The sequence below is a fragment of the Dunckerocampus dactyliophorus genome, chromosome 14 (assembly GCF_027744805.1).
Source record: "Dunckerocampus dactyliophorus isolate RoL2022-P2 chromosome 14, RoL_Ddac_1.1, whole genome shotgun sequence".
NCBI lineage: Eukaryota > Metazoa > Chordata > Actinopteri > Syngnathiformes > Syngnathidae > Dunckerocampus > Dunckerocampus dactyliophorus.
Genome location: NC_072832.1, coordinates 11,007,526 through 11,026,687, shown reverse-complemented (window position 1 = coordinate 11,026,687; position 19,162 = coordinate 11,007,526). Strand labels below are relative to the sequence as shown.

The 19,162-nt window shown below is 40.8% G+C and overlaps 1 protein-coding gene across 1 annotated transcript in view; it reads right to left on the bottom strand.

Moving 5' to 3' along the window:
- The window catches only part of slx4ip (SLX4 interacting protein), a 42,388-nt gene that overhangs the window by 9,550 nt on the left and 13,676 nt on the right, over nucleotides 1–19,162 (bottom strand). Inside the window, exons 4-5 of the mRNA XM_054798359.1 lie at nucleotides 9,514–9,591; nucleotides 8,299–8,387 (exon numbers count right to left, since the gene is read on the bottom strand). Coding sequence (XP_054654334.1) covers nucleotides 8,299–8,387; nucleotides 9,514–9,591 — 167 coding nt within the window. The remainder of the gene's footprint in view (nucleotides 1–8,298; nucleotides 8,388–9,513; nucleotides 9,592–19,162) is intronic.

The window sequence follows — 19,162 nt, the reverse complement described above, 5'->3', positions numbered from 1 at the left end:
GTCTGTTCCTGTCGGCGTAACTTCAAAAGAGTAAAGGAGTCAAGAGTGAAAGAACAGAAAGGAAGGAAAGAGAAGATTATATTGGATATTTATAGATATAGATAGAGAGACAGAAAGTGAGACGGGGAGGAGGCTGGTTGATGAAGCTTCATCACCAGGGGTTTCCAAGAGTTGGAAACCGCAACCGGAAAAGGAAGTGGAGGAAAAACAAAAGTAGAAGAGTCTGTGAACGAACATTACAATTACCATAATGAGTATGAAAAGAACATGGTCCTGTCTTGTAAGAAACAAGGTGTAGTCTCAATAAGAGGAACACACCCTCTGGAAATAGTCAAGGTGCTTCATAAACAAACTCTCTCGGTTCCACAGAGAAAACCAGCGAGTGCATTTGAAAACATCACGATTCCACACCAGGAGCTACAAACAGGACGGAACATCTGGATTGCAGAAAATTGAGATAAGTCTGGAAAAAGGGCACAGGGAGCAGAGGAGAATGAATCACTTGATTGAAAAGGAAAGCAGCAAATTGCAAAAGCTTAGACTAACTCTGGATGACTCATTGAAACAACTTCAAAAAAGGGAGCAAACAACAAAAAAAACCTTTAATACCTCAGATAAAGCATGAGATAGAAAGTGTGTTGCTTATCTCTTAATGCCGCTACACTTCAAAGTAGTGCACGGCTAGGTCAATACTCTTTGGGGCGTTTTTACATGTGCATTTGATGCACAGAATGACACATGCCCTTAGCAATCAGAAACATGGGTTATTTACTTCATTTGGAAGTGCACATTCAACACAGTGTGCACATACAGTAACAATTATTACCAGATATCATGGCTGAAAAGCTTTTAGAGTCTTATCACCCACACATGAGAAATCATTTTTAGTTCAAAGGTTAATTTTTTTTAAATCACCTACAGTGGAACCTCGGTTTTCGGCATTAATTCGTTCATAAAGATCAGACGAAAACCCAGATGTATGAAAACAGAGGCAATTTTTTCCAATAGGGAATAATGCAAATCCGTTCCAGACAACCAAACAGAAAACAATGCAAAATAATTATAAATGAAAAATGGATGGAATTTACTGTTGATGCTGACCTCCCGTACATCCTAGCAACATTGAATTTGAGTGTTTCTTACTTTCTTTATCAAATTGCTGGCATGCACAACTTTCTTTGGCCCCAACGGCAGGTTATCAATTTGTTACGTGCAATATTGTACAAAAACCAAGACAGTGTATGAAAACCGAGGCAAAATTTTAGTGAAAGTTTGCAGAAAACCGAATACGAAAACTGGTGCGTACGAAAACCAAGGTTTGACTGCATAGCTTTGATTAAAAGTCATGAGAAGCAGGCAAGAAGGAAAAACAGAAATCTGTCAAACACAATTATATACACACACACACAAATCCTCTTACAACTGGAGTTTTGAAAATCGAATTATTCCTTTTCATCTGAAAGGCTTTATAGTGGCACGGCTAAGTATACAAAAGCCTTAAATTGGCACCAAGAAAAAAAAAAAACTCCATTGCTATGGCAGAAAATACCTCCTGCAGAGAAACAAGTCCACAAACTCCAGCCCTCACCCTATTGACAAAATGCCCTGTTTGTCTAAGCTTACCACATCTAACCCTGCAACAAAGTCAACGAACATGCATGGGCATGAAAATTGAAGACAGTTCTTATCCCTTGAACAATGAGTGAGGTTTGTGGATACACCCAGATTGTAAGGATTAACGTACGCTGAACAGTATGGGCTCACATAATAATCAAAGCAGCTCTTTGACAGGGTGAAACGAGGGGACAGAACCACGTGTCATGTAGCCGTGCACTTGGCCCAGGTGGAAGGGAGATCTAGCATGCGCCAGTCCCTTGGGAAAGTTGTGGCTGTTCTGAGCTGGGAAGAACTCAGGCGTGCTGAGGTGATGAGTAAACACACAGGCCCGTCCAGAGCACAGAAGAAGTGAGGGAGGGGTGGGGGGACTGGAAACACATCTGTTCTGCCTTTGATCCAAACTTCTGCAGCCCAGCACGCCACTCACCTCCGTTGCCCACTCTGCGCCAGACTAGAAAACAACGGCCACGATCCTAAACACTTGCTCTTCCTTCCCATGCTACCCTCCCCATGCTGGTGCTGACTCACCATAGGAGCAACTCTTTAAACAGGATTTGACTATAGAAAGGTCAAGAGAATCTCTTTTCCCAAAGTCTTTCGCATCTAAATAGCTCCACCTCCACTCGTGACTGCTTCATAGCTGAATCAAACGATATATAATTGCCCCTGAGATGGGTTGGGTTCTACTCAACACATTTAGGCATGACACACATAATAGTAACAGCTAAAATACCTGTCTAAGTCTGAACATCATTGTCACGTCAAAGTTGCACGTCAGCAATGTCAGCCATTAAGTATTAAGTTTAAGCCGGCGCTAAGGCAGTTGGTGCTGTTGCAAGATGAGAAACACTCCTCTTTTTCTATTCTTTAAAACAGCTAATTATACCCAATTATATAGCAAAATTAACAGGTTTTTTTATCTGCTTTATACGCACTCTCCAAGGTCAATGTCAAGCACCTTTCAAGCAGATGAAATTCATGCTTTACTATAGCTAAGGTACTGTAAATATACTGACACACACCCATACTGTATGTATGCAAAATTATTTATAAACTTCATCAAATTAAAACAGATAAATGTACAAACCTCGTTTTTCCAATTACGTTAAATCGTTTTTTGTATGATTCGGTTTTCAGCAAAAATCTTCGCCAAAAATTCTCCTACACTGTTTCGGTTATCATACAATATCGTGTGTAACAAACTGCTGTACATTGGCCTTTTCACAGCATTGCTGGTTTATACAGCCATTTGAATCACACACCTAATGCCAGATCTTGCAATAGACTATAATACTGTATTTCGTAAGGCAGTGGTCCCCAACCCCCGGGCCGTGGGCCATTTGGTACCGGGCCACACAGAAAGAAAAAATAATTTCCATTATTTCATTTTTTTTAATGTTTTATTTTGAAAAGTGGACGGATTCTCTCTGTTACATCCGCCTCACTTGACGCATGTCCATTGTGCGTGTGCTAACTTTATCTCGTGCCGCACAGATAGACTACTATTACTACTATTTTTCTTTCACCTCATATTTGGTGTCAAATGCTGAAACTATGTGGGAATGCATAAAGGTAAGTTTTGATGACTTATTGAGTGCTAATGTGCACATTTGTCTCAAGTTAATTCATGCTAGCCTAGTGCCTTTTACCACACACGTCAAACAGCGATGTAATAATCTCTCTGGAAAAACTTGGCTGGAACTTGAACTGGTGGACGGTGGGTCGACGTTCATTTTGTGCTTTTAATTTGATGTTATTCATGTCTTAGTTTCACACAATACATAATAAATAAGATAAATTTTATTGCTAAAATGTACTTGTGGGAACACAAGTCCGGTCTGTGGGTCAAAAAAGGTTGGGGACCACTGTTGTAAGGCACATTTACAGTATTTGGCAAACCCAAATGAGCATGTTACAAAAAACAGTCCGTTTGCCCTGCACTGTATCATTCTGTTGAATCGAGTGCACAAACAAAGCACCCCTCACTGTCTGTGCATTTTTAATTATGTGTGATTGCTAAATAACACGCCTTGAGGTCAAGGAAAGTTGCGAGTGTAGCAGTTGTGGAGTCATTGCCGTTAAGGATGGAACTTCCTTTTTCACCTCTGCCTGGCGAGCTGTGGTCCCGCTGGCATTCGTATTTTGATACATTAAGTGCCAGCAATATGATAAAGAAGGTGAGAAACACTAATGAAGTCAAGAAAGAAGTCATCGCAAAGTACGAAGATGGCGTCCGCATGGCTGATATCGGCATCAACAATCCAAGTTCTATCCCGGTGAAGAAAATAGAAATGAAGGAAAGTCATTTTGCGAAAGGGGTAAAGATGTTAACGAAACAGAGATCACAAACAACGTTTCCGCAAAGCTGCGCGTGTGCGCAGTCGCACACTGCTCCCACGTTGGCAGCGCATAGCAAATCAGTGCAACGCACAAAATAAAATCCTGTAAATAAAACTGTAAATTAACAGTTTTTTTGAATGAGAAAGGGCTGCACTAAAAAACATGCCGCAAAGCCAAAGTAGCAATGTGCCGTGTTTTTGTTTTGATGGCCGGATATACTGTGTACAGGAAGTGCTGAGTTTGTGTTGCCGAAGGGACTGGAAGGTTCGGTTCAGATGTTTTTTTAAATTTATTTATTTATTTTTATTTACCGTCCACAAAAGCAAACATATCCAACAAATATGGCATCAATTTCAAGTAAATCTCCAGGATGAAATAGTACCGCAATAGGCGGCTGAAAATCAGAACGTGAAATTCAGTTATGGAAATTAAAACATACATAACTGACCAAATAAATTGTAAACAAGAAAATAAATGGAAAATGGATTGAAAATGAATTTTCTCCATTCTGTTATGGAAATGTCCTATTGGAGACAGAGTGAGACTCGGTGGCATCAGTGCAACTGAAAAGGCTTGGCAAGGAACAGTGGCAAACTTTGTAAGAGGACAGTAAATGAGCGTACGACATGTTTAGGTGTGGGAGTGAGAAGATTGCTTCCGCTGAGTTAAAGGCCAACCGTGATGTCACCTTTTTCTCAAAACGTAAATCGCTGCTGGCCTTTAGGCCTGTCATGATAATCAATACGTCAATCGCACGATACATAAAAATGCGTTGATAATTGTGCTGGCCTCATGTATATTGACATGTGCATCTCCTCTCTCTACCAAAGGGGCTGGATGACAAGAGGTTTCAGTCTGTGCATCTGTCCCAACACCGACACCGACAAAACGTTACGCCTATTAAACGCAAACAGCGTATTCCACACACACAACATTGCTAAAAAACGTAAACAGCGTATTCCACACACAACATTGCTAAAAGTCAATCAAAGAAGCGTATATGGAAATGAGCTGACGTCTGCATTGACACACAATGTGAACTTCAGAGTATCTCCGTTTCTTTTTGTCCATATCCAGACAACAATGAAAGTGACACTGATTCAAAGTCAAAAATATTGTGATTGTGATTTTTATGTAAGTGCAATTTTTGCTAAGAGTCCATTTTATTTTCATTGGGGTTTTTCTGTGTTTTTTTTTTTTGTTTGTTTATTTTCTTATGTTGTTTGTTTTATATTCCAGTTACAATAATAAATACTCTTCAGAAATGAAACTTGCTTTTGATACGGTGTACTCGCATTATTATGCCGTACATTATCATTACATCAATGAAAAATATTATTGGTCATCAAAATTTGTTATCGTGACAGGCCTACTGACCTTACATGAAGTGCTAATTTGAGGAGCCTACTTCCTTAATATTTAACATTTTTGCTCGATAAGTCACAGTGACTCCCTAAACACAAGGCACCCTTTGGGGATGAGTTGTCCAGAGCTACTGTAGCGCTTAAAAAGACCACATTGATTTTATACAGCAGGGCAATCAAGCTTTACATCAACTTTAAATGTCCCTAAATGTTTCCAATCAATACTGCGACCACTGGCAATTTTAGCATTAAAAAGACAATTTAGAAAATAGCCGAGGATATAAACAAATGATTGTTTTTGTCATGTGAAAAATGTCAGACTTGCTGTCTGGTGTCTTTCCCTAACAAACCACGCTGGAGGTTGGCTAAGTGCGAGGTCCACCGCAAGACTCCCACTCTCCAATCCCACTGTATGTACTGTATGAGCCCACGAACCACATCCTGGGGAGGGGAACGCAATCGACAGCAATGCCTCCTTGAACTGGAAAAATTGGTTACACACTCTGAACTTTTCACTGACGAATGTGCTCCACTAAAAATATTACAATCGCCGCTTTCATTGAAGGCCAAACTGCGGAGAGTGCAGAGACATTTCAAAGGGAAACAACAGGAAAAAAATCAGCAGGCCGCTGATCATGGAATGTAATGGGAGAGATGTCCGTCCTTGATGTGAGTGCCAAGGTGAGAAGCTACACCAGCATTTCCCAGAATACACTGGGGAGTTTGGGATCAAATGAGCACTGACCGAAGGATTGTTGTCTGTAATATGAATGGACAGGAAAGAACTTGTGGGGCTTATGATATTGGCAAGTACGTCACATGACATAGGCTGCATGCACTTCCAACAGGAAAAATAGCCACTCTAACCCAACCACATGATTTCTCACTGCGGTCAATTGAATTTGCCACATTCTTCTTTAAAACCCATATACAGTATGTACTGTACTTGCAAAAAAACAGGTCTATGTATCATGCATAATGATCTGGATTGGTTTGGTATTGCTGTTTTTCTTGATGATGATTTATATAAATGGCGCCGTAGTAGCTCAGTTTCTAAAGACTTGATTTGGAAACCGGAAGGTCATGTTTAAAATCCACAGTGAGACAAAAAAAGCTGAGGACGCCCTGTACACTAGATATTACAGAAATGCCTAGACCTGCCAACCTTGAAGAAATTTGATGAGTACTCCACCCATCCCCGCACCCCCACTCCCCTGCCTGGAGCCACTATGAAAGGCTAAAAAAAAAAAAAAAAAAAACAATGTTATATCCAGATTTTTTGTTTTTTGTTATTGTTAGTATCAACATTTAAGCTTTTTCTTGTTACATTTTTTCTTTTACTCTATTTTCCCATTTCGCCGTGTTTTTTTTCCTGGTTTAATGTGCCATAGGCCAGTAAAAAAACAAGCCACAGCCCACAACTGGCCCTGGCACCTGGACAACCCTTCTCAAATCTATGAGCAACCACAACTCTCCATCGTCACAAGTGAATGGTGGTAATTAAAGAGAAAAGGGGGCTGTTACTGGAGCTGGAACTAATCGATACGTCACAACACCCATATTTATTGCAGAAATCGGAGGACATGGCGTTTGCAGAGGTGGGCTGTATGAACTCTTCATGTACAACATACTGATCAAACTTACTTATTTGTGCATATAACTTGTACAGAACAATTAACAACTCTGTGTCTGTCTCCTTCTTGCCACGTTGGAGTAGTATTACCTGAAGCACTTTGTCCCTGCGCTGTCCATGCATTGGATGGTGATGATGTGTTCAAGCGCACTACATAATTCAGGCTCTGAGCGTTTGGGGAGTAGGCTTTCAGACACAAATGAACGCAACAAAATGTGTGAGTAGTGAAGCGTACAAGCGTACAAAATGCATGCCAAGTAGGGCTGTCACGAGACACCCAACTCATGAGACGAGACGATGCACAAGATTGGGTCCACAAGAACGAGACGAGATGAGATTTTAACATTAATTTTAATAAAAGTATAAGTATCAACATTTTAGCTTTTTCTAGTTACATTACGCCTTTTCCCTCTATTTTTCCACTTTTGCTGGGTTTTTGTATATTTTATTTCTGCAATGAGCCACGTTTCACAAATGGCCCCAGCACCACTCTTTGGACACCCATGCGTGTTTCACCAGGAAGGTGATGTGCTGCGCGGCGATGGAGAACAGACGTGCATAGCACGGCGGTACGAAGATGAAGCTCACTCCCGCGCACCTGCTCGGTGGATACTTCACGTTTGTTGATGGCTTGCATTTAATTCCCGAATAAATGCATAACGCAAGAAACACTTAAATGCACACGCTTACTGGCTAAATATATCAACCATGTCGCTAAATTGTCAACATGGATCTCTTCTTTGTATGAGGGGTGTTATGAAACGGATCCAGTGATCGTGACCGCTTCTGGCTGCCCTGTTTTCCCGATGCAGCTTGTCTCCAAAAGAGAAATCTCGTCACGAGATCTTGCGACACCCCTAGTGCAGAGTACAAAAAAAAAATGCCTTGGGCAAGGCACCAAGCCCTCCACTGCTCAATCATTGAGTATGGATGGGTGTCTTCCAGCCTGTGCATACTGTATTTGTTTGTAAAATGTTTTTTTAAAATGTAGTGTAAAATCAAATTTCCCCTTGAGGGTTGATTAAAATTAAGTTTTGCCTGTGTTGACATTGTCAGCACGGCCTCAGCTTTCCTGATGTACCCTAACTCTCTCCTTGGCAGAAATGTTTTAAATTAGTTCCAGTCTTCCTTTTGACTGCATAGTAATGTTGAGGTTTTCAACAACAACACTGTCTGGCTCAGGTGATTGGCTGGAAGAACTTTTTTCAAACAGGCTAAAAACTCAGCCTCACCCCCTGTCAAGAACATCATATTTAAAGTAAGAGCACTGTTTGGCAACAACGGATTTTGCAGAATCTTCTGCCAGGCGCCTGGAAGAGGAAATATAGTATAAACAATACTCACTGTGGTTGGGCTCAGTTTTCCATAGTGCACTGCAGCATCCTCTGGACGACTTACGCACACCACGTAGCGCTCAGGAAACACACGCAACTCTGCAGGCAGGATAAGAAGCAACACAGATCACACTAGTAAATAACTTGGGCTCAGCTTTAAGAGTCAACGTCAGACAGAAAGATTGTGGTGGAGGTTTGTCATGACAAACCAAAAGTGGTTACTTTCCCTCAGAGCAAATAGAAAATGACGGTATATGTATATAGCCGCAGTTTTACGAGCATGAAATATTAGCTCTTGCGAGTGCTATGTTCCATCATTTAAAAGGAAATGCTAATGCCACAGCTACATTAGATTTATGACTTTCAGTGTAAAATAAATCAATTTTAATGTCCTCTGTTCATTTGAGATGAAATAATTTGGACATACCCAGTGAAGTAGGCAAGATTTATACATCTCCGCTGGTTAATAGGCCAATGTAAAAATGACAACATGTTATTTCTTCCATTTAACACATTCGTATAGTGGGATGCAATCAAAATAACATAAATCTCAATTCTAGCGTTTTTATGGTAGTCTCATTAGAAGTTAAAAAGTTGTCAGAATTTGTTGTTCGGTTAGCAAAATAAAGTGAAACTATGGTCACTTTTGCTTCTAATCAGAATAAATAGCCTAAACTGATCTGTTTAATGGTTGATTGAAATTGCACAAAATGACCACTATGTATAACCCACAGTGGGCCCAGTTGCACAACCTATGACCCCAGGAGACTGACTCTAATTTGATGTGGAACAGACCGGCTGAGAAAGCCGTCATCTCAGTCTGCAGCAGGTTAGTACTGTCTTTAACATCCCTGCCCAGAGGGAGCAGATATTAACTTTACTGACAGGAAGAGAGCCGTGTTGGTCCCATGAAAAGGTGGCTAAGGGTCACCGACACTAGATGAGCCTCGGAGATATATTTCCACTGCACTCATAGACAACCTCGCTAACTCGCCCACTCTCGATGGCGTCTCACGGGAACCACTTAATGTCTGCCTGCTCTCAACAACACCCCATGCAGGTATGGACAGGACATCAAAATAAGTGAGGGGGAGAAATACCAACACGCAGAGCCCGGATGACTTGCTCTTTGTGTGGGAAATTTGGCTAAGCATGAGTCACTGAAAAGTCTATTTCTGATTCACTTAAGTGGGAATTGATTCACAAAAACATAGAGGTTACATACCACCAGGGAGCTGCTTCACAATACATCGGAGGTTAAAGTGACGATTCAGAAAATTGGCGACCAAGTTGAAGTTTTTCCCTAAAAAGAAAAAAAAAATGACACAGCACAAACAGTCAATTTAGATAGACGGCATGAAGAGCAGTGGAAACTTTGAGGCTTTTATGCATTCATAGTTGCAGAGTTGCTACTTGACATTTCAAAACTCCGTACTTGATCCAGACTCAGTAAATAGATGTGTATCATGTAAATAAATGATGGAATTAATCGTTTGTTCGCGTTATCCTGAATATGTATGCCATTATGCAACCAAATCATGTCCATGAGGTTATATCTAGGTATGTAGCTCATCCGTCAAACTTGGTTTTACGCTGGGTTGAGTCAAAAATGTAGTGACACCGTGCTGCAGAGGAGGTGGCAACCAGACAACGGTGCTTTTTCCCCTGCATATGGCTCACAACCGCCGCCACCCCTATGTTGGAGGTGTCAAAGGATTTAACACAAAGTGTGCATGTAGCATTTTGTGTCCATTTGGGATCTTTAACCAACCAGTATTTATATTTAGGCTTTTTAAGCCAGTTTTCAGAAAATGTACATTTGCCCATGTCCAAGATGATGACAGAACGTGTGTGAACATCACCTGTCTGTTGAAGCAGCAGTAAAACTTGTCTACATATGGGCGGGCCTTAAATTGGATAGGAGGAGTACAAGAGCAGAGGGCTGCCCATTCAACTTGTCAATCTTCCCAAATGTCTACCGGGATGTGTCACCTACTGTGCTATCCACAAACATCTTAGCTGCCCCAGCAAGCTCCATAGATTGATCCATTTCTTCTTTTTTTTTTTAAAGTTATTCATTATTGTATCTTTTAGAAAACAGAACAGTGGTAACGAACATGAATATTTTCCCATACCTTGAAATGTATAAAATCAAATTCCATACTTTTCCATACTTGCATAAAAACCCTGTATCTGTGACTGACTGGACGTAACTGACAGAAAATAAATGAATGGATGAATGCTGTAGTATGCATAGCAGATTTTGGACGGGCACGCTTCACAACCATTTGGGAGAAATGGTTCCATCCCTTTTAGAGACTTGCAGAAACAATATATAGCAACACCCAGGCTGCTCAACTCTCACAATGACACTTAACAACGTCTTTCTTTTTAGTTATTAATGGCACTACTTCCATTTCTTGAAACCTTTCTTGGTTCAGCAGGTTGTGTGCTAGCATTGATACAAATATAATATTTACTCAATTTGATTTCAAGTCAGAAAACCCCTTCTCTTCAAGTTCAAATAATTTTGCTGGTCAGGTGTGTAAGAGAAGAAGATACAGACTGTCCAAAATCAATGCGGGTGATGGCAAGCGAACAACTCCTACAGCTGCATTATTTAAAGACTGGATTTTCCCAGAGCATGTGAACGATACATGCGTTTCGGTCCACAAGTCTAACAAAAATAACAATAAACCTACAGTATAGGAAAAGGATGACACAATATCCCATTTGTAGCCGTGCCTATTTTTATAGCTCTGCAGGGTATATCCAAATACACTCCTGATCAAAATTTTCAGACCAGTTGAAAAATGTGCAAGAATTTACATTTTGCACTGTTGGATCTTAAGGAGGTTCTAAGAAGACATTTTTGAGTAAGCCATTTATTGCAACCAACCATTAAATTCATAGAAATAGGCTGTTCATCAGCTGATCATAAGTTTAAGACTATCACTCAGAAAACCCAAAAATAAAAATTTAACATTTTCAAAAAAAGGCCTCAGTAATTTATGAGTAGCTGTGCCATTCTTGTTCATCACCTCAAAAATTGGTTTGGCAAAGCTTGATGCTAGTGTTTTCTAGGAGGCTAGTGGGAATGTTGCCACAGGTGGTGAAGATGGCTTCATGGAGGGCATCCACCGTCTGAAACTGATGCTCATTTTTGCAAACCATCCATCCTCAATTGAATTTAGATCAAAGGAACACACAGTATGGTTCAAAAGAGTGAAGTTGTGGAAGAAGTCCTTTGTCAGGCGGGAACTGTGAACTGCAGCGTTGTCTCGTTGAAAAACCCAGTCATCAACATTGACGAGAACAGGCCTTTGACGACATTTCTTGTTCTTAAAACTAGGGATGCTCTGATCGATCGGCCACCAATCAATATCAGCCGATTTCCGTAAAAAAGCATGTGAACAGAATACGCCGATAAATGCCTTCCAACGCTAATCACCTCTGGCTTGCATTATTGCAGCCTGCAGCCTTTCATGATGCCTGTGTGCAATGCAGTGTCTTGCTCTAAAATCTGGAGAAGCATCCCCCCCACTTTCCTTCACACTGCGCAGGCGTGACAAAACCAAAACAAACATGTTTGCCGTGTGGAACTTATCTGACATTTGTGAGCGTGATGTAAAATGAAAAACATGCCACGAAAAATTTCCCGCGGGGGTAGCACGTGAAAAAGCTTTAATGCAATACGGCATTTGAAGAACAAACACGAGGCTCAAGGTGCCGCATCAGTCAAACGACAGCTAACAGCCAACGCTGGACACTCGCCCGTATGTGCGTGACAGTCAGAAGGCGAAGCAAATAACCCCATAAATAATTGATTTAATAGGACTAAATGACCAGCCCTTCTCAGCGGTGGAAGACACCGGGTTCGCCGACTGTTCTCTCACTTGGAACCCACCTATGTGCTCCTCTAGCAAACCCTCCTCTCGCAGATGCCATCTTGATGGTTAGTGGACTGAACTCAGCACCAGTAACAACCTTCAATCGGATCCGGCTCAGGGACGGTGACATTTTTTGGGGTCTACCACTTAACTTTTTGGTTCCATAACCCTCAGGATCTTTTAAGAAGTTTCAAATGACTGTCTTACTGCTTCCAACCTCAACAGTAATGGCACCCTGTGAGAAGCCTTGCTTACGCAGCTCAACAATCCGGAAACGTTCAAAGCAAGACAGCTTTTGTGCCTTTGCCATCAAGAGATCATGACAGTCTGAATACCTGACAGAAAATGACATTTAATCCACACTTTTAGAAAGATTTTGTCTTTTAAAAGCTGTGGCCTTAAACGTTTGATTTTATGGTTGTTTGCAATAAATTGCTCACGCAATTTTTTTTGTCTCTTTCTTTTTTTTGCATTTTGAAGCTATACTTAGAACCTCCTTAAGTTCCAACAGTGCAAAATTTAAATTCTTGCTGTTTTTCACTTGGTGTTAAAATGTTTATCAGGAGTGTATATAGTCATACTGTTGGTGCTACAAGCCACAAGGGAAGATGTTTTTTTTAAAAATAGGATGATTAGTGAAACTCTTTTGTTGTCATACAACCTAACCTCCCAGGTTGGTGTGACCTAGGAAATCTTTTGCTGGGCCTCAGCTCTATTTCTCATGGAATGTTCCTCATGGTATGCAAGATGCACCGAGTAGACATGGTGGCCTGTTGCCTAATCTGGTAGGAATTTGTTGACTGAAAGCATGGGTCTGGCTAACACGCTATAAAGTGGTTTCTTTGTAAACTACTCAACAGTTCTGGATAGCTGAGCATGTCAGTTCATCCCTTGGCACATCCAAAGTACCTCAGTGCTGTTTTTCCTTGTTTTGTTTATAAAGTTAACTTCCATTTGTACAGTTACAAAGTGAAAACGACAGATATGTAACAGATAAGTTACACAGCACAGGAGATGAAGATAGATATCGAATATTGACAATACCATAATAATAAACAGTGTATTTGGTGTCAAACCACAAATGCTCTATCTGTAGAAAGGGCATTTATTTACCTTAACCTGAAAGAGGACAGCTTTAACTGGAAGCCCGCGATACATGGAGAGAGGCTGTTATTTTCAACATTTGAAAACTTGAAAGGAAAACGCATAGTTCTATTTGACAACATGGTCATTTAGTATAGTGAGTAGTATAGTATAGTAGTATAGTAAGTATATTGCACAACGCAGCAGCAACAAAACCAGTGTTGGAATACTGAGCCAACATTGACGGATGAGTTTCACACCAAAAGCTGAGGAGCGCAATCAACATTTTAAGTTGCATAGAGAAAGATAATGCTGCCGGATGCTGACGAGTCATGATATTTTAAACGTAGCTACTGCCATCTTGTGGGGTTAATAAAAACTACATCAGGTGGTTGCCTACAGCCACAGCTGTTGATGCCAGTGTTTTTGAGACCCCATAGGGCAGGGCTGTGTGTTTAACTTTTTCACTAGGAGCACAGGTGCTCCGAAATGAAAAAATGTAGGCGCAATATAAAATTTCTTAAATAACACCATATTATTAACACAAACAACGACACCCTTATTTTGTTTAAACAATTAGACAGGCGTGTGTTGTGCATGTTGCGAATGTCTTGACGGTTAAGACAAGCTGGGTGCAATAATAAATGTGCCTCTCATTCTTATTTCACTCATAAGTTCCACAAAGTCAGCGCGCATCTTAAAATGCTCGCTTACACAACAGGGCGTAAACAGACGGCACTAGCACAAGCATGCTCTGCTAAACTAATCTAAACCAGCTTCCGGTCACGCTCCGTAAGAGAGTTTTTTCCACCAACTTCCGCCAGTGTTTCAGCCCGCTGTATCCACGTTTCGTTCGACAGGAGGCGTGTTAGTGTTTGTGTTGAGATTCCGCCAAGATTGAGCGGTCCGCCGGGGAAATACTTCCCCACACAAACGTTCCTTCCCCTCACGATGACAGCATTTCATTCACATTATGTCAATTTCCGTGAGATTCCGCGTTTAACAGTAGATCCCGTTTTTATTGGCCAATTCCATGATTTCGTTAAAGCGGAAATCATAGGGCACTAGAAAGGATTGAAATCTGTAATTGCACGTGTGCTCGCTTTTTATTTTTTCTGTTCCCACAATCAATTTTTTGCACTGTACAGCCCGACCAGAGGGTATCTGCTTTTTTAGACCATGCACCCAGCAGACATAGGAGACTGTGATTAATTGAACAGAGGTGTTAATTGGAACATTATTGGCATCCATTGTTAGACATTTGGCAAGAGCTGGAAACTCTAGGGCTAATAGTGCTTTAATTTTTAGTCAGTCGGCAAAAAAATTGTACTTCCAATAAAAATAGGCATCCACTACTTACTGTGAAAAAAAGCTGATCTATATTTGGAAGAAAAATGTTCTACATGGTGTTTAGCATGTTGTCAACAAACAGTGGCCTGGCTCACACAAGCGTGAAGATGCATGTGTGAATGAATACATTTCCTTACCAGTTATCTGATGTCATCTCAACTCTAGCACAAAGCATCTAATTATACGCCTAAAAAAAAATAGGCAGTCTTGTGATTTTTTTTTGGATAATGGCATGCAATTACACAGATAGCAGGCCACAAACCTGCCACAATTGTACGGTTTTAAGTCTTCTGCCTCGTGATTAACGACAGCGCCTTTGCTTTTTTACATTTCTTCATGTCGTATTTGTGGCAGGACTCAAACAGTTTACCAATATAATGAACACTGACATTTGTACTTTGTGCATTTGCTTTTAACCTACATGAAACATCGTGTTTCTTACTCAGTCCTCATTTATCAATGACAACCTTCCACATTTTAATTAAATGTTTTTAAGATTTGAATTATGAATGAGTCTGTACAACCAACAAGCTGTTTTTCACTGCTCTTGAGAGATATTGCTGCTGATAACGGTCTTAAAATCGTATACGTTACTGTACTTTCCTGTAATGATCGAATAACGTTAGTCAGCTCCTAAAATATTAATTAATAAGGATATGATTTCATGAAAGAGCTAAATGATTTTAAGTTGACAAACAAATTAACTCTCATACAGAAAGACCAATTAAAAAGACCATCAATATGCTTTTGTTTTGCCATATGATAGGCTGCATCTTTTCATCTCCTCGTGGAATGTTTTTGATCCCTTCAAAGCTTTTAGGTGCCTAAAGCTAAACTCAATTTGGACAGCTCAGTCAAGAGTTATGAACATACGGACCATTAAAAACCCGTCAAAGCCAAAATGTGACTTCTTTGTTCAATAAAATTAATTTGCAAAAATCTTTTAAGACACGACAGGTAAAAAAAAACTAATAATAATAAAGAATTTTTTTGTGAGAAGTGATGAGAAACTACTTTTGAGTGACAAATTGTCAAGTGAGCTGGGTAATGAAAAATATTGTGATAAGACGAGAGCTGTGCTTCTGCCTTTGTCTAACATTCCTAATCCCTGTTTCTTTGGCATGTTGTGCAAGCAATTCCACCCAAATTGTCAGTCCAAAAGCATGTGGAGCTTTCAAGGTGGTTGATACAATGGCACATACCACAATGGCACCCTAGAAGACATTTTAATATAGTGGCTAAAGTATGTAATTCACATGTACATGTCACACATGAATACAACTGTCAATTTCTCAGTATAAATATTTCCCATTGCCATCCATTATTTACTACCAACCAAATTTAACAACTTTGTTCACAGACTAATGACACAGGTGCAGCTGAGGGTTTAAGTCTTGGTATGGGTATTCTTTGAGCTGTATTCTAGGGCTGGTGGGCTTAAGTCTCGATGCTGGAAAGTCATCAGGTGATAGATATGGACACACAGAATAATCCATTCCTTTTCTATGCCGGGTCGTGGGTATGCTGGAGCCTATCCCATCTGATTTTGGGTGAGAGGCGGGGTACACCCTAGACTGGTCGCCAGTCAACCACAGGGCACACATTGAGAAACAACCATTCACACTGACATTCATACCTATGGACAATTTAGAGTTGCCAATTAACCTAACATGCATGTTTTTGGAATGTGGGATGAAACCGGAGTACCTGGAGAAAACCCACGCACGCACGGGGAGAACATGCAAACTCCACACAGAGATGCCCAAGTGGAGATTCGAACCCAGATCTTCCCAATCTCCTGACAGTGTGGCCAACATGCTAACCACTAGGCCACCGTGGCCTAGTAAAGCCCTAAAAACCAATGCTTTTATGAGCACACATTTGGGATCACTGTCCATGATGTTGAGCATGACTAATATTTAACAAGCCAAAACCCCCTTCCCGTTTGGACTCTTAGCTAATTTTCTTTCTTTGGGAAATATAAAATAGCCAAACAATGGCCACCTATTGACCATTCTGGAAATCTATCCAACTGCAATGCAGATGAATATTTCTGTATAGTTTTCCTGGCCCATAAAAGGCAATGGAATGGGGGGAAGCAAGTATCTTCCTTTGCACATTCATGGCTTCTTATGTTTTTAGAAGCTTTGATTTAATCCATTAGTTTCATGTTTAGCTCTCCAACTATTCTCATTGAGTTCCCTGGTGGGTAGACTTTGCCAATTCCCAGGACAAGTTTGACGAGGATGTCTGGACACAGATTTGGGAACAAGTGAAACAGCATGGCCCGAGACATCAGCTGTTCCTCCAACTTCATAACGCTCTGCACATCGCAAAGTTGCTCTTGGCCCTCTGCCCAGGTTCTCGCATGCTAAGCTTACATTCATGTTTCTCTCCCACAAACATTTTCCCGGTGCCTCCTATTGACAATGTGAGGTCCTATTATGTGGCAATTACAGTTATAGCCCACAATGGTATAGAACACAAAAATGCAGAGCATTGACTTTAATCTTTCATTTGTACTCCATTCAAGACACAATAAATGCTTTTTAATTGCTTTGAAATCTCGTCCTCACTAGGTTTGCGGGTATACTGGAGCCTATTCCAGCTGTCTTTGGGCAAGACGCAGGGTACACCTTGGACTGGTCGCCAGCCAATTGCAGGGCACTTAAAGAACCACTTCCCTGGAGATGCAATGGTGTAATATACCACAGGACAAATACTGAAAAGTCTGCCGGTGCCAAGGCTTGGAAAATCTACTTGGCTCACATACACACACACAAAACAAGCACACATCCCTGCAGCTTTCACCGCTTCCTTGAAAAACAATGAGAGGAAAGAAAAGTCCACAAACCAAAAGGCAAACAGACTGATGAGGGCAATAAAATAAAACGGACATAAGACAGAGGCACTCAGACTGGGGTCAAAGGAATGGGATCAGACTTCATTCACTTTATTCATAACCTGATACATATGAACATGGGCATACTGTAGAATACACTACACCACACCATCCGCATTCCTGGCAGATCCGGATATGGCTCATGCTAAAACCCACTCTGGCTCCCATGTGGTACAATCTTTGCATGGGATATGAAGCTTTTTCTGAAAGGTTCTTTCACATGGCAATGTTTTGTGGCATGTTGGTGGAGCAATTGTAGTTGAGTGATCATTTTCCATCCACCTGTGTGGGCACATCTTATGATCTACATAAGTACCCTTTAAATAGCAGGATCTTTCCTGCACTTGCACAAATGACTGTTGGCCAGTTTTGATGCTCAATGGCATAAATGTGTCGAATGCCTCAACCTAGGATTGCACTGCCAATGAGCCTGACCAAACATTATTTTAAGATCAACACGCCCACCAAGTGCTGAGATGATGGCAACAACAACGTGGGGGCTAGGAAGAAACTTCAAGGGTCTTTGTGCGAGCTTTAACCTTTTCCCAGTAACAAAATGTCTTCACTGTCATGTAACCATGACACGGATGTTGAGTGAAATTTGGTTAAGACAGCATAATATCTGCCAGAGAAAAACAATCTATTAGCCACGTAAATGCTTAACTGGGTTTCTGAGAGGATTTCTTAGAAGAGCAAATGTGCATGACGATAGTTCTGAAACTTGGCAAAGTATAGTTGTAGTAGCAGTGCCAAGGGATGGAAGGAAAGATGATCACTTGCAAGGAAGCAATCATGTATATAAAGCAGTTGAAGCCAATGCTTGAATAGGATTTGAACTGAAAACAAATCAAGTCAGTGTGATTTTCTTCCTATGGGTGAAGAAAACTATTACACTCTATATAAACACAGGCTTTTTTTTATAAGTCATTACTGTCATGAACATGCCATAACATCATGCTGGAAAACTCAAAATCCAATGCTCTCCTGCATGACCAGAAGTTGAATCAGCAAGACATCAGTGCTTGAGAATCCTGCTCAGCTTTGAAGTGGACCGCCTCCCACTGTCCACAAGTGTGGGTGAAGACTTAGGACTAGGAGTAAGTGAGAGATGGCGCAGTGAAAGATGAGAGAACATGAGGAAGTTACCCATATGTAAGTGGGGGCTTTCCTGGAAGGACATCACCCTGTGTGTAACTATGGCTGTAGCAGCGCACTGTGCCTTATCATCCAACACAACGACCACCTGAAACAATATTTGCACATGAGTGTTCAATTTAACATTTGGGTGACCCCTACGACGCAGTTACAAAATACGCCACAGCATGTAGCTCAGGCCAGCCCATAATGCAACATGTGACCAAAGTGGTGAGGAGTATTTTGCCACGCCAACCAAGTAATCATGAACAGGAAATCTTCTTCTCGGAAATGTAAGCGGCTGAGATAAATACAGTCACAATACAGATTGTCATATTTAATTAATTTCACAGCATAGTTAGGTACAACTATTTCAAAGTGCTACCACTGTTTATATTATGGGAATTAAGAGAGGAGGGAGGAGGATGGATTCATGTTGTGCAAAAGCAGTTTGTGGACTTGAGTTATGCACTGTTGCAATTGAAAACTCAGATCAAGGTCTCATTGGATGAGGC